The sequence below is a fragment of the Cajanus cajan genome, chromosome 7 (genome assembly GCF_000230855.2).
Source record: "Cajanus cajan strain Asha chromosome 7, NIPB_CcT2T_4, whole genome shotgun sequence".
Lineage (NCBI taxonomy): Eukaryota > Viridiplantae > Streptophyta > Magnoliopsida > Fabales > Fabaceae > Cajanus > Cajanus cajan.
In genome coordinates, this window is record NC_138523.1 from 2,795,985 (window position 1) to 2,810,282 (window position 14,298).

Here is a 14,298-nt window from a genome sequence, read left to right on the forward strand (position 1 = left end):
AGTATGCTTGTCAAGGCATTCAGTTAAGTGTCTGTCATGATAAAAAAAAAATAGTTGAGGGATTAAAATCGTCTAAAAAAAGATGAAAATAATTTTATGAAAAAAAGAAGAGACTATATCCAATAAAAAAATAATTGTTGAAAGACCAAAAATGAGTTTTGTGAAAAGAAGAAGAAATAAAAAACATAATTTAACAAACAATGCAAGGCTAGACTAAAAATATTAACGGAGTAAAAAATTTAAGAGTAAGACTGTCAATTTTTATTTAAAAATAAAAGGTCAAATTTAAAACAATTTAAAACTAAAAATATTAAATGTTTTATTTATTTATTGTACTAATTACAGTGACAATGAGCTTTCGCCTTTGACACTTGTTTTAGACTTGTAGTGGAATGAAATCATTACATGGCGATTGATTAGCTGCATAGAATCTATTTTCTTTGAGCCAAAGGGAACCAACCTTGGGAATGTGACGATTCATAGGTTAGGTGGCCACCCCAACTCTTTTGCCACTGAAGGAGGATATGCCAAATAAAATCAGTGGAGCAGAAACTTCTTTAAGAAATGAACTTTGTTTGAATCTACATAATGAAAGCAAAAATAATAAACATATTGTTTCTATCTTTCCTTCACTAGTCCTCAGACCTGGCATATTCAGTAACTAAGCTAGTCCACAAGAAAAAATTCCTTATCTTCCTCCATGTTCTGTTTCTTTCAAGGTTCAAGAATGAGACTTTTCTTCTGTGGAAGTATTGGCTTTCTTATTTTTCTGCAGAAAAAAGGAGGGGGGAAGAAAATAAAAGGAAAATAGGTGCTGTTGCAAGATACAAACCAACCCAGTATACAATAATACATACTCAACCACATTGTTCAATTTTGGATATCAAAACCTAGACTTTATATTTGCACTTTATTTTCCCAATTTACTTTTCAAGAGCTTCTCTCTTGTTTGAATTGAATTCTTCTTGCCATTCATGATCCTCAGGCTTTGCCTTAACAAGTCAAACTCCCTCTCCTTTTTGTACTTTTCTTTCTCCATTGAAAGTAATTGAGTTTTCAAGGCCTTGGTGGTTTCTTCCTTCTCTTGCAATTCCCTTCTCAGATTCTCCATTTGGATGTCATTCTCCTCTGCTTTCCAATAAAGACCATCCCCTGTGAAACACATAGCCAGAAAACAAATAAGCCCAACCAAATCAAGAAAACAACACACATTTGTTCAAACCTTATGTAGTTACATTAGTAGCACTAGCATGACCATTTCTTAAGAGCAAAGTAAAAATTAAACGATGACCAAATCACCAACCCATTATAAAACATCTTAATTGGGTTAGTTATTATTAAGGGAAGGGCAAGGCATTGAACCAACCCCACCAGCCTCAAACTACTTTTCAAAGGACATTTATAGCATAAAAAAGCACGAGGCAAATTACCATGAATTCTTGTTCTACAAATTATGATTTGCTAACTAATCGTGAATAAACTTTTTTTAAACACTTATGAAAGAAAAATTAAAACAAGCTTTTCATAAACTAAAACAAGTTTATGCAAAAGTTAATTTATAATTTTTTTAAAAGAAATTATATGAAAAAACTTTCTAAAGATTAATTTATACATAAATTAATTTTAATTTATCAAAATTTTCTATTTTTTTTTTCATGCAAATACTCATAGAGAAGCTTATTTCACTATACATTTAGGAATAGAAAAAAGAGTGAGAGAAAAAGAGACCATCATATGTCCTTTGAATGAGTTCATCAAGCTCAGTCTTAATTGCAAGATAAAGTTGCTTCCACTTCTCCACAGCTTCATCTCTCCTTGCTCTCTCCTCCTTCATCTGCTCAACCAAGAGCTTAGTCCCCATCAACTCCCACTCTTTCTCACTCTTCTTCTCCATCAACCCCACTTCCATCTCCCTTATCTTCTCATCCTTCTCTTCAACAACCTTCCTCAACTGCTTCACCTCCTCCCTCAGCCTCTTCCCCTCTTGCTTCCAATCTGCCTCCTTAAAAGTGAACACCATTATGTCCCTCTCATAGCCCCTACTCTCCTTCTCCCTCTCATACATCATCTCCTTTATCTCCTCTTGCAACACCCTCACTTTCTCCTTCAAATTCATCACATACTTCTCAGAGCACCTCCTCTCACTCTTGCTACCACTGCCACCCATCTTTGAGGACCCTCTTTGCTTTTGTGGGTGTGTAACTATAAAGGGTGGTGGTGGGTTTTATGTATTGTTAACTTATAGTGGAGAGAGAGAGAGGAAGAGATAATAATAATAATAATGATGGAGGATGAATGGTATAAAACTTGAGTTCAAGCTAGGTAGGCTCCTGACATTGATAGAAAACGCACCAAGAATTTTGGGCTATTTTATGAAACTCAGATAAGGGTCGTTGTTGTACTTATGTTTCAATAATGGAAGTGGTGAAATGAGGCTCGTGAATTAATTAGTAGTAAGAATTTACTTTGGACACATAGGCACCACATGTTCTGGCTGCAATTATAAATAGGAATTCACCTATTCACATGCAACATATTTCTAGGGAGCGTGGGGTACATAAGATTTATTATGATTTATGACCCTCAATAATTAAACAAAATATTGGCTAATTCGAATTGGTCACATTCCGATGTGTGTAATACTATCATGAAATGATGCGAGGTTGTTCATGATGAGCATCCTTGTGCTGTACGTATTCCTTTCCCACATGCTTATAGTACATCTAAACATAATTCTCGTGAAGCTTTGCGAGTTTATTCGAAATTAATCATATGGGGTCTATTTTAGATCACAAATTCAGAGACAAGAAAGCTTACTAAGTGACAATTTGTGCAAACGCAAAGTCAATTTCAATCGACTGAAAAAAAAAAAAGTTAGAAATATCGTGCATGCTTAACTTTTGTAATGGAGAAATTTCCCTCTAATTATTAGCAAGAAATAAAAAACTGTTTTCGCCACCAATAGATTAAACGCTGCCCCATAAGTCACATGAGTAACACTTAAACCCCACATATTTTTTGAAGGACAAAAGGCACATTAAATAAATAAGAAAAATATACATTGGAACAACTGTCAAATTGTCACACGTTTCTGTAATCCACGAGTAAAGCTAACTCAGTTTTGTTAAGTAATCTTGAAGATCTAGTAGTGTGATTCAAAAAATAGAAGGAGAAATTTTATTAAAAGTGATCAGTTAAATTTTTGGATAAAAATTAGCCTCCCAAAATATTCTTATATGGAAGTTTGGCAGAAACCCTTGTACGTGGTCCATACCAACTAGAGAGATAGAGATAGTAATCTAGATTAGGCCAACAAGAAGGTTTGTCATGGGAAGCACATTTAGAGAGTGTGACAACAATATTCTCAAACTAAGCCTTAGCCATGCTGGGAAAGAACCCTATTTTTGCAGGTATATATTGATTGTCTTTTGGTTTCATAGAAACAAATTTTCAATGCGTGATGTTTGTATATTATCCTATACGACATCATCAACATGCTGGTACAAAATCATTAATAATGGGTTTGTGGATGCCACCTTTGGATTCCCTGCTTGAAAAGGACTTGAAGCATTCCTGCTATTATGGCCTTGCAGTCTAGATTTTCCCTCGAAGGTCTATCTCATTAAATTGGCCTGTGTTTTGCTTCATCTTCTTTGGTATGCCATTAAAATCCTTTGTCAATGTCCGTAGACATGTGCCCATGCAGACCTTATGTGACCAAATGAAGGTTCATGAATAAGGCCAGAAATTGCAATTTAACATGGTTATATTTAAAGCCAAGTGTAATAACAAAAAATATTATTAAGATTAGTCTAGTGATTAATAGAATTGGAATGATTAAAAACAAAAAGACTTAAATTTATCATTCTCACACATTTGTAAAGATTTAGTATTATAACTACCATTAAATCAATAAATTTTTATATATAATAAAAATTAAACAATTTTTTTTATCAAATAAATCGTCTTCACACCATGTAATCATTCATTGGATTCGGGGAAATAGAGCTTTGACAATGACTTCAATTTAGTGTTTTTTGTTGGGTTATGGTATTGAATGATGACAGTGAATAGGTTGAGTGAGTTGAAGAGAATTTTACATGTGAGAGATTCCTTCAGTTCCGAGTAGGTAAATCAGTTGTCACCTGTTGTTCTAACTTAATTTCATTTTGTTGCCTGTGTCTGGTTGTATGAAAAAAAATGATAATCCAATAACAGCATTTGCTACAAAAATAAATTTCAATTTAATATTGATAAGAGATTCTAATAAAATTATTATTTTTAAGGCATGTCATTATTAATGTGACACCCTCTACCCCATTATTAATATACAACAAATGTAACAATAAAATATTTCTTTTATTCTTTTTGGGTAAATAAAATCTTTCATAGTTGACAAATATTTCAAATATCACAAGGTAGAAGATTCACATTCGTAACTCATAAATCATAACTACAGTGTAAAAGAATTATAAAAGAAAAGAAGTTAAGATTTTCAATACAATTTAGTGAAAAACAAGAAATCATATATATACAAATAATAATAAAGGAAATATAAATTAACTCCAGTAAAGGTGGCAGTGCCTCCTGGTTAGGAATCAATTTATATTTTCCAAATCATGTAATAAAATATAAATAAAGATATTCATTCTGGTCTTTTATCAAGAACGTTCAAATTACAATTCTTAACATACATTTTCCTTGAATTATAAACTTTATCTACGTTATCTCTTCGTTAGAAATTACAAAGAAGAGAAACTAAAGTTATTAAAACAATAACATATTAAACTAAAATAACTATGCCCCGATGTCACATCCTATCAGAGCATGCCCAATTGAAGCTTTTAAGCCTCATCACCAACATCCTCATGATGCTGATCATCTGCAACACAATTTAAAACATATACAAAAACAACAAGGGAGTGAGAAACATCTCACTCAGTTTCAGGTGAAGAATAACTGCTAGATAGCACACACACACACAACATATATAAGTCACATGTAAACAATACATAAATAGTCAATATCATATATATATACTCATTTATCATGCTTATGATGTCATGGACTCAACTCATAAATGCATGCATGTGGCGCCATACGGAAGATTCACAATTCATCGTTGGTGACCCTAAGGTACACCTGGTTACATCACTGGTGACCCTAAGGTACACCTTGTTAGCATGTTACATCGTGGGTGACCCTAAGGTACACCTTGTTAGTCGTGGGTGACCATAAGGTACACCTTGTTAGCATGTTACATCGTGGGTGACCATAAAGTACACCTTGTTAGTCGTGGGTATGCGGCCTCAGCGGCACACCTGGAGTAATATATGCATATGATGCATGTCATACATTCATAATCTCATGGACTCAACATTTAACTTATTACATAATTTCATTTAGTACATCATATCATTATTTGTCATAGTATCATAATCATATTTTGTCTCAATAGTCCATTCTTAGGTCTCATGTCATTTGTCCATATTTCACATGGTCATGTCATCAATACTCCTCATAAGGTCCGCATAGGTATTCACAGAGAGCATTTTTGTTCATATTAAAACTCATTTATTATTAACATTAATTTCATACTCATTTATTACTTTCAACAAAGAACAAAGTAAAGTAAATAGAAAATCAAACAGAACAACGGCATCTTCAACAAAGAACAAAATAGAGTAAATAGAAAATCAGACAGAACAACGGCACTTTCAACAAAAACAAAGTAGAATAAATAGAAAATTGGACAGAACAACGGCACCTTTAACAAAAAGCAAAGTAGAGTAAATAGAAATTTAGACAGAACAACGGCAAGGGATTGGGGGCCAATCCGACAAACAACTATCCAACAATTATCCCCACACCCCTGAGCGAGGTTCTCACTCCCCCCCCTTACCTGGATAGGCGGAGTTGGAACTTGGGCAGGACCTCCTCCTCTGGATCCCCTATTTCTTTTCCTTTTCTCTCTCTTTCTCTCTCTCTCTCTTCTCTTTCTCTCTCTAGGATTTCACTTCTTCTCTGTATAAAAATTTTCACCCCCCCTGCCCTATTTATAGGCAAACTGGTGTACCCGGAACGGCCCGTATTGAATTCGGAACGGCCCGTTCCGGATCCTTCGAATTTGTGCAAATTTCTCAACTGGAACGGCCCGTTCCAAAATCGGAACGGCCCGTTCCCAAAAAGCAGAACGGCCCGTTCTAAAACCAGAACGGCCCGTTCTTAATCTCAGCAGAACGGCTCGTTCTCTTTCCGGAACGGCCCGTTCTCCATACCAGAACGGCCCGTTCCAGGCCCATTCTGGGACTACAAAAACCTCACATTTTCAACATTTGGAACGGCCCGTTCCACTTTTGGAACGGCCCGTTCCACTTTTGGAACGGCCCGTTCCGAAACCCAAAATATCCCTATAACTTTATTAAAATTACGAAAATGCCATTAACAAAAATAATAATAATAAAGATTTGGGTGTTACAATTCTCCCCTCCTTTTAGAAATTTCGTCCCCGAAATTTACCTGAAAACAGAAATGGATGAGCTTCTCGCATCTTGCTTTCTAATTCCCATGTAGCACTTTCTTCAATATTTCCTCCCCAAACGACCTTAACCAAAGGGATTTCCTTTCCTCTTAGTTGTTTCACTCTCGTGTCATCAATCCTTAGAGGAACCGTTTCATAAGTAAGATTATCCTTCAACTGAATGTTGTCAGACTCAATGATATGGGAAGGATCATGGACATACTTTCTGAGTTGGGAAACATGAAAGACACTATGGAGATTTGAAAGAGATGGAGGCAAAGCAATTTGATAGGCCACTTCACCGATTCTTTTAAGAATTTGATAAGGACCAATGAAACGTGGAGTAAGCTTACGGGATTTCAGTGCTCTGCCTACTCCTGTCCAAGGAGTGACTTTAAGGAATACATGATCACCTTCTTTAAACTTAAGGTCTTTTCTCCTCTTGTCATTATAACTCTTTTGCCTACTCTGAGTTGCTCTCATCTTCTCTTGGATCATCTTAACCTGTTCAGTAGTTTGTTGAACTATCTCAGGTCCTAACATGACATTCTCTCCAGGTTCTACCCAACATAAAGGTGTTCTACATCTCCTACCATATAGAGCCTCATATGGTGCCATCCCAATACTAGAATGGTAGCTATTATTGTAGGTAAATTCTATCAAAGGTAGGAAACTATCCCAACTACCCCCACGTTCTAAGATGCAAGCCCTCAACAAGTCTTCCAAAGATTGTATGGTTCTCTCAGTTTGGCCATCTGTTTGGGGATGGTAAGCTGAACTCAATCTAAGCTTAGTGCCTAAAGCCTTATGCAAACTCTCCCAAAATCTAGAGGTGAACCTAGGATCTCTATCAGACACAATACTAGTAGGAACTCCATGCAACCTCACGATCTCACTGATGTACAACTTGGTTAACCTCTCCAAAGAGTACCTAATATTAATGGGAATAAAATGGGCAGACTTAGTCAATCTATCCACAATGACCCATATAGCATCCAAGTTCTTCACAGTCTTAGGTAACCCAACTACAAAATCCATAGAGATGCTATCCCACTTCCACACAGGCACATCTAAAGGTTGCATCAAACCTGAAGGTTTTTGGTGTTCTACCTTAGCTTTCTGACATACTAAGCAAGCATACACAAATTCCTCCACTTCCCTCTTCATCTTAGGCCACCAAAACATCTTCTTAAGGTCTTGGTACATCTTAGTGGCTCCTGGATGGATACTAAGGATACTCTTATGACCTTCTTCCAGGATTGCTCTCTTAAGTTCTGGCACACTAGGAATGCACAACCTATCCTTAAATCTTAAAACTCCATCCACTCCAATTCTAAACTCACTTTTCACACCTTGATTCAACTTCTCTACCCGACTCAATAAGAAAGGATCCATCTTCTGACCTTCTCTAATCTCATCTATCAAGCTATTAGTCACTCTTAAAGCTCCCAACTTAATACTCTTAGAGGTCAACTCACACCCTAAGCTCATATCCCTAAACTCCTCAATCATTTGCATTTCCCTAATCATCAAGGAAGACATTCTCAAAGATTTTCTACTCAAAGCATCAGCTACAACATTAGCCTTGCCAGGGTGATAATTTAATTGAAAGTCATAATCCTTAAGAAACTCTAACCATCTCCTCTGCCTCATATTCAATTCCTTTTGGTCAAACAAGTACTTAAGGCTTTTATGGTCACTAAAAACCTCAAATCTAGACCCAAACAAGTAATGTCTCCACAACTTGAGCACAAAAACTATTGCAGTTAACTCAAGGTCATGGGTAGGATAGTTTTGCTCATGAATTTTAAGTTGTCTTGAAGCATAGGCTACTACCTTACCCTCCTGCATAAGTACTCCTCCTAAACCCAATTTAGAAGCATCACAAAATACCTCAAAAGTCTTACTAGGATCAGGTAACACTAACACAGGAGCACTAGTTAATCTCCTCTTAAGCTCTTGAAAACTCTCCTGACACCTAGAATCCCACACAAAAGGTTGGTCTTTCTTCGTCAGCTTAGTCAAAGGAAGAGCTAGCCTAGAGAAATTCTCTATGAACCTTCTGTAATAACCAGCTAGTCCTAGGAAACTCCTAATCTCAAATACTGATTTAGGTGTTCTCCACTCTAACACAGCTTCTACCTTAGCAGGATCTACAGCTATTCCACCCTTGGATATCACATGTCCTAGAAAGTTCACACTATCCAACCAAAATTCACATTTTGACAATTTAGCATACAACTGTTTCTCCTTAAGGGTTTAAAGAACGATCCTAAGGTGCTCAACATGCTCTTCCCTAGTCTTGGAATACACTAGGATATCATCTATGAAGACCACTACAAATCTATCCAAGTAAGGGTGAAAGATCCTATTCATGTAGTCCATAAAAACACCAGGTGCATTAGTCACACCAAAAGGCATAACTAAATACTCATAGTGCCCATAGCGGGTTCTAAAGGCAGTCTTAGGAACATCCTCAGTTCTCACTCTAATCTGATGGTATCCTGACCTTAAATCTATCTTACTGAACACACAAGCTCCAACTAGTTGATCCATAAGGTCATCTATCCTAGGCAAAGGATACTTATTCTTAATGGTCACTTTATTCAGTTGCCTATAGTCTACGCACAACCTCATGCTCCCATCTTTCTTCTTAACCAATAAAACAGGCGCTCCCCAAGGCGAAACACTAGGCCTAATGAATTGTTTTCCTTGTAATTCCTCTATTTGTTTCTTAAGCTCAACTAACTCTGTTGGGGACATCCTATAGGGTGCTATAGATATAGGTGGGGTACCTGGTACTAAGTCTATGCTAAACTCACACTCTCTCTCAGGTGGTAAACTAGACACATCCTTAGGAAATACTTCTGGAAATTCTCTCACTAAGGGAATCTCATCTAGCTTACTATCAGTCTCAAGTGTTAAAGAAGCTAAGATCATGTACACTCTTTCATTGTCTTTTAAACAAGTTTCAATGTCAGCAGCACTAAGAAATTCCATACTCTTACATTCACCAAAGGAAATAGATTTCTCAAAGCAGTTTAAAAGGACATGGTGAGAAGATAACCAATCCATGCCAAGAATTACATCTAATTGACTAAGAGGCAAACAAATTAAGTCAACTAGAAACTGCTTATCAGAAACTGTCAAAGGACATTTCAAACACACTAGGGATGTAGTCACAGGACCATTAGTAGGGGTTTCAACAACTAGATCAAAATCTAACAAAGACACAGGCAAATTCAATTTTTGGACACAAGAGACAGAAATAAAGGAATGAGTTGCACCAGAATCAAATAGTACAACAAAAGGAGTCTCAGCTATGAAACAAGTACCTTGTATCAAATTTTCTGACCGAGAAGCTTCAGCACCGCTAAGAGCAAATACTCTCCCTACAGTCTTTGAACGCTCAATTTGCGAACCCGATCCAATAACACGTGTTCTTCGTGGTTCAGGACATTGGGTGCTGATGTGACCCTTGCCACTGCAATTGAAGCAGGTAATCTCCTTGTCAAGACACTCAGACTGATTATGACCAACACGTCCACACTTCCCACATCTTCCTGAAGGAGTGGACACAGACCCTCCAACACTTCCAGTAGCACTAACAGTGGATCCTCTAGTAAACAACTTACTTTTATTAGCAGCAGCTTTACTCCCTTGAAATCTATTAGAAGCGAAGTAAGGCTTACTCCTTCCCGAAGTACTAGAACTCACAGCACGGATAGGACCTCCAACTCCTTTATAAAAAGCAGCACGAGCACGGTTGTCATGATCATAAATGCTGCACTTATTGACCAGAATGGGAAAGTGATATATCTCCTGATAGTTAATTGCAGTTTTCACTTCAGGACGCAGACCATTTACAAATTTTATGCATTTAGCTCTTTCACCACCCTCACCATGGTAGTGTGTGCAATAACGAACCAAAGCATCAAATTTGGCAGCATACACAGCCACTGTGTCGTTCCCTTGATTCAGCTCAAGGAATTCCATTTCTTTCCGACTTCTCACATCATCCGGGAAATACTTCTCAAGAAAGACCTTCTTGAAGTTGTCCCAATTCAAGTGCACCCCTCCATCAATCATCCTCCGAAGTGCTCCTTCCCACCAAAAGTGAGCATCAGCAGTCAACATGAATGTGGCCAACTTCACCTTCTGAGCGATGGGACAATCCATAACATTGAAAATTTTCTCTATTTCTGTTAGCCAATTCATAGCAGCATCTGGGTCATATCCTCCTTTAAAGGTAGGTGGGTGATTTCGTTGAAATTGCTCCAACCAGTTAGGAGTAACTTCAGTCCTATTGTTATTATTCATAGCTTGTGCTAATGCTTGAAGAGCATCGGCAATCGCACGATCATTTCTACCAGCCATAGTCTAAGAAAATAATACAATCAATAAACATAATCAATCATCATACTAGCATACCAACAAGTTTAACAATCAGTTTAGTCCATCATTCATGTACCAAATAAACATAATAAATCAAGTAAGCATAGTAAACTCATAACACACGGTCGATTAGATCGACCTGCTCTGATACCACTAAATGTGACACCCTCTACCCCATTATTAATATACAACAAATGTAACAATAAAATATTTCTTTTATTCTTTTTGGGTAAATAAAATCTTTCATAGTTGACAAATATTTCAAATATCACAAGGTAGAAGATTCACATTCGTAACTCATAAATCATAACTACAGTGTAAAAGAATTATAAAAGAAAAGAAGTTAAGATTTTCAATACAATTTAGTGAAAAACAAGAAATCATATATATACAAATAATAATAAAGGAAATATAAATTAACTCCAGTAAAGGTGGCAGTGCCTCCTGGTTAGGAATCAATTTATATTTTCCAAATCATGTAATAAAATATAAATAAAGATATTCATTCTGGTCTTTTATCAAGAACGTTCAAATTACAATTCTTAACATACATTTTCCTTGAATTATAAACTTTATCTACGTTATCTCTTCGTTAGAAATTACAAAGAAGAGAAACTAAAGTTATTAAAACAATAACATATTAAACTAAAATAACTATGCCCCGATGTCACATCCTATCAGAGCATGCCCAATTGAAGCTTTTAAGCCTCATCACCAACATCCTCATGATGCTGATCATCTGCAACACAATTTAAAACATATACAAAAACAACAAGGGAGTGAGAAACATCTCACTCAGTTTCAGGTGAAGAATAACTGCTAGATAGCACACACACACACAACATATATAAGTCACATGTAAACAATACATAAATAGTCAATATCATATATATATATACTCATTTATCATGCTTATGATGTCATGGACTCAACTCATAAATGCATGCATGTGGCGCCATACGGAAGATTCACAATTCATCGTTGGTGACCCTAAGGTACACCTGGTTACATCACTGGTGACCCTAAGGTACACCTTGTTAGCATGTTACATCGTGGGTGACCCTAAGGTACACCTTGTTAGTCGTGGGTGACCATAAGGTACACCTTGTTAGCATGTTACATCGTGGGTTACCATAAAGTACACCTTGTTAGTCGTGGGTATGCGGCCTCAGCGGCACACCTGGAGTAATATATGCATATGATGCATGTCATACATTCATAATCTCATGGACTCAACATTTAACTTATTACATAATTTCATTTAGTACATCATATCATTATTTGTCATAGTATCATAATCATATTTTGTCTCAATAGTCCATTCTTAGGTCTCATGTCATTTGTCCATATTTCACATGGTCATGTCATCAATACTCCTCATAAGGTCCGCATAGGTATTCACAGAGAGCATTTTTGTTCATATTAAAACTCATTTATTATTAACATTAATTTCATACTCATTTATTACTTTCAACAAAGAACAAAGTAAAGTAAATAGAAAATCAAACAGAACAACGGCATCTTCAACAAAGAACAAAATAGAGTAAATAGAAAATCAGACAGAACAACGGCACTTTCAACAAAAACAAAGTAGAATAAATAGAAAATTGGACAGAACAACGACACCTTTAACAAAAAGCAAAGTAGAGTAAATAGAAATTTAGACAGAACAACGGCAAGGGATTGGGGGCCAATCCGACAAACAACTATCCAACAATTATCCCCACACCCCTGAGCGAGGTTCTCACTCCCCCCCCCTTACCTGGATAGGCGGAGTTGGAACTTGGGCAGGACCTCCTCCTCTGGATCCCCTATTTCTTTTCCTTTTCTCTCTCTTTCTCTCTCTCTCTCTTCTCTTTCTCTCTCTAGGATTTCACTTCTTCTCTGTATAAAATTTTTCACCCCCCCTGCCCTATTTATAGGCAAACTGGTGTACCCGGAACGGCCCGTATTGAATTCGGAACGGCCCGTTCCGGATCCTTCGAATTTGTGCAAATTTCTCAACTGGAACGGCCCGTTCCAAAATCGGAACGGCCCGTTCCCAAAAAGCAGAACGGCCCGTTCTAAAACCAGAACGGCCCGTTCTTAATCTCAGCAGAACGGCTCGTTCTGCTTCCGGAACGGCCCGTTCTCCATACCAGAACGGCCCGTTCCAGGCCCGTTCTGGGACTACAAAAACCTCACATTTTCAACATTTGGAACGGCCCGTTCCACTTTTGGAACGGCCCGTTCCACTTTTGGAACGGCCCGTTCCGAAACCCAAAATATCCTTATAACTTTATTAAAATTACGAAAATGCCATTAACAAAAATAATAATAATAAAGATTTGGGTGTTACAATTAATAGTACGTGTTTTCTTTTAATATAACTTTTTGTCATTAATTATAACAAATCATTTAACGAATTAATTTATTTTGTTTACTTGTGTGTATTATTTTCCTTTTGAGAAAGTAGCGCACTAACTACACCAAATTAATATATTTGCAAATAGAATATAAGTTATATTTCACTATTTTAAAGTGTGTACTTTTTGGGTAAGTTACACTTTATTATTCCTTTGTAGTTTTACACTTTCTCAATTTATTCGTCATATTTTTTACTTTTCAGTAGTTTGAGTATCATACTTTACACAAATGTATGATTAAATTCTATGAAATTTTGAATCAATCTGGTGGTGTGATTTGAGACAATATGCTAGAGTCTTATATTTGAAATTTAATATCATCAATATAATTAAAAAAAATTCCATGAAATTTTAATTAAAGTGAAACATTTATTTTTGTTTAATTTTAGGCCCATTAACTACAAATTTAATCATAATTAGAATATTTTCATCATAAAAATTTGACGATAAAATTATCCTTGTTTAACGGTAATCATCTATATTTATCTTTTGCTTTTTATAAACAACATTAATATTATTATTGACATTATTAGAGTCACTATATTTATTTAAAATATGGTATGTTATAATCTATCTTATAATTGACATTTCGTATTATTTAAGAATCAAGACCAATAAAAACAAATAAATAGTTAAACATTTTCTTTTCTTAATTCATCAAGACAACGTTTCAAAGATAAAATATGACATGGAATATAAAAACAAATAATATTTTAGATAAATTGAATAATATTTAATTAAAGTTATACATATTATTGGAAGGATGAGTAATATTCTATTGATTTTTTAATATAATAATGATAAATTATTTTCCTATTCCATTTGAGAGCGAAATAAAGATAAAACACTAGAAATAAAGTAGCAAATACATCATAAAGATAGCATTCCAAAAGGCCCTGAAAAGTGTAAAAACAATCTGGGTGGGACTAATAAACATCAATCTGTTGTTAATAATAAGACGTCAATATAAACCATTTG

At 35.8% G+C, this 14,298-nt stretch overlaps 1 protein-coding gene across 1 annotated transcript; it reads right to left on the minus strand.

Moving 5' to 3' along the window:
• Positions 1-294: 294 nt before the first annotated feature.
• Positions 295-2,355, minus strand: LOC109817399 (golgin family A protein). The gene is made up of 2 exons (XM_020382638.3): positions 1,729-2,355; positions 295-1,152 (listed from the first exon to the last, which is right to left on the minus strand). Exons 1-2 carry the CDS (start codon positions 2,165-2,167, stop codon positions 911-913), a joined length of 681 nt encoding a protein of 226 aa, XP_020238227.1. The 5' UTR covers positions 2,168-2,355; the 3' UTR covers positions 295-910.
• Positions 2,356-14,298: the final 11,943 nt, after the last annotated feature.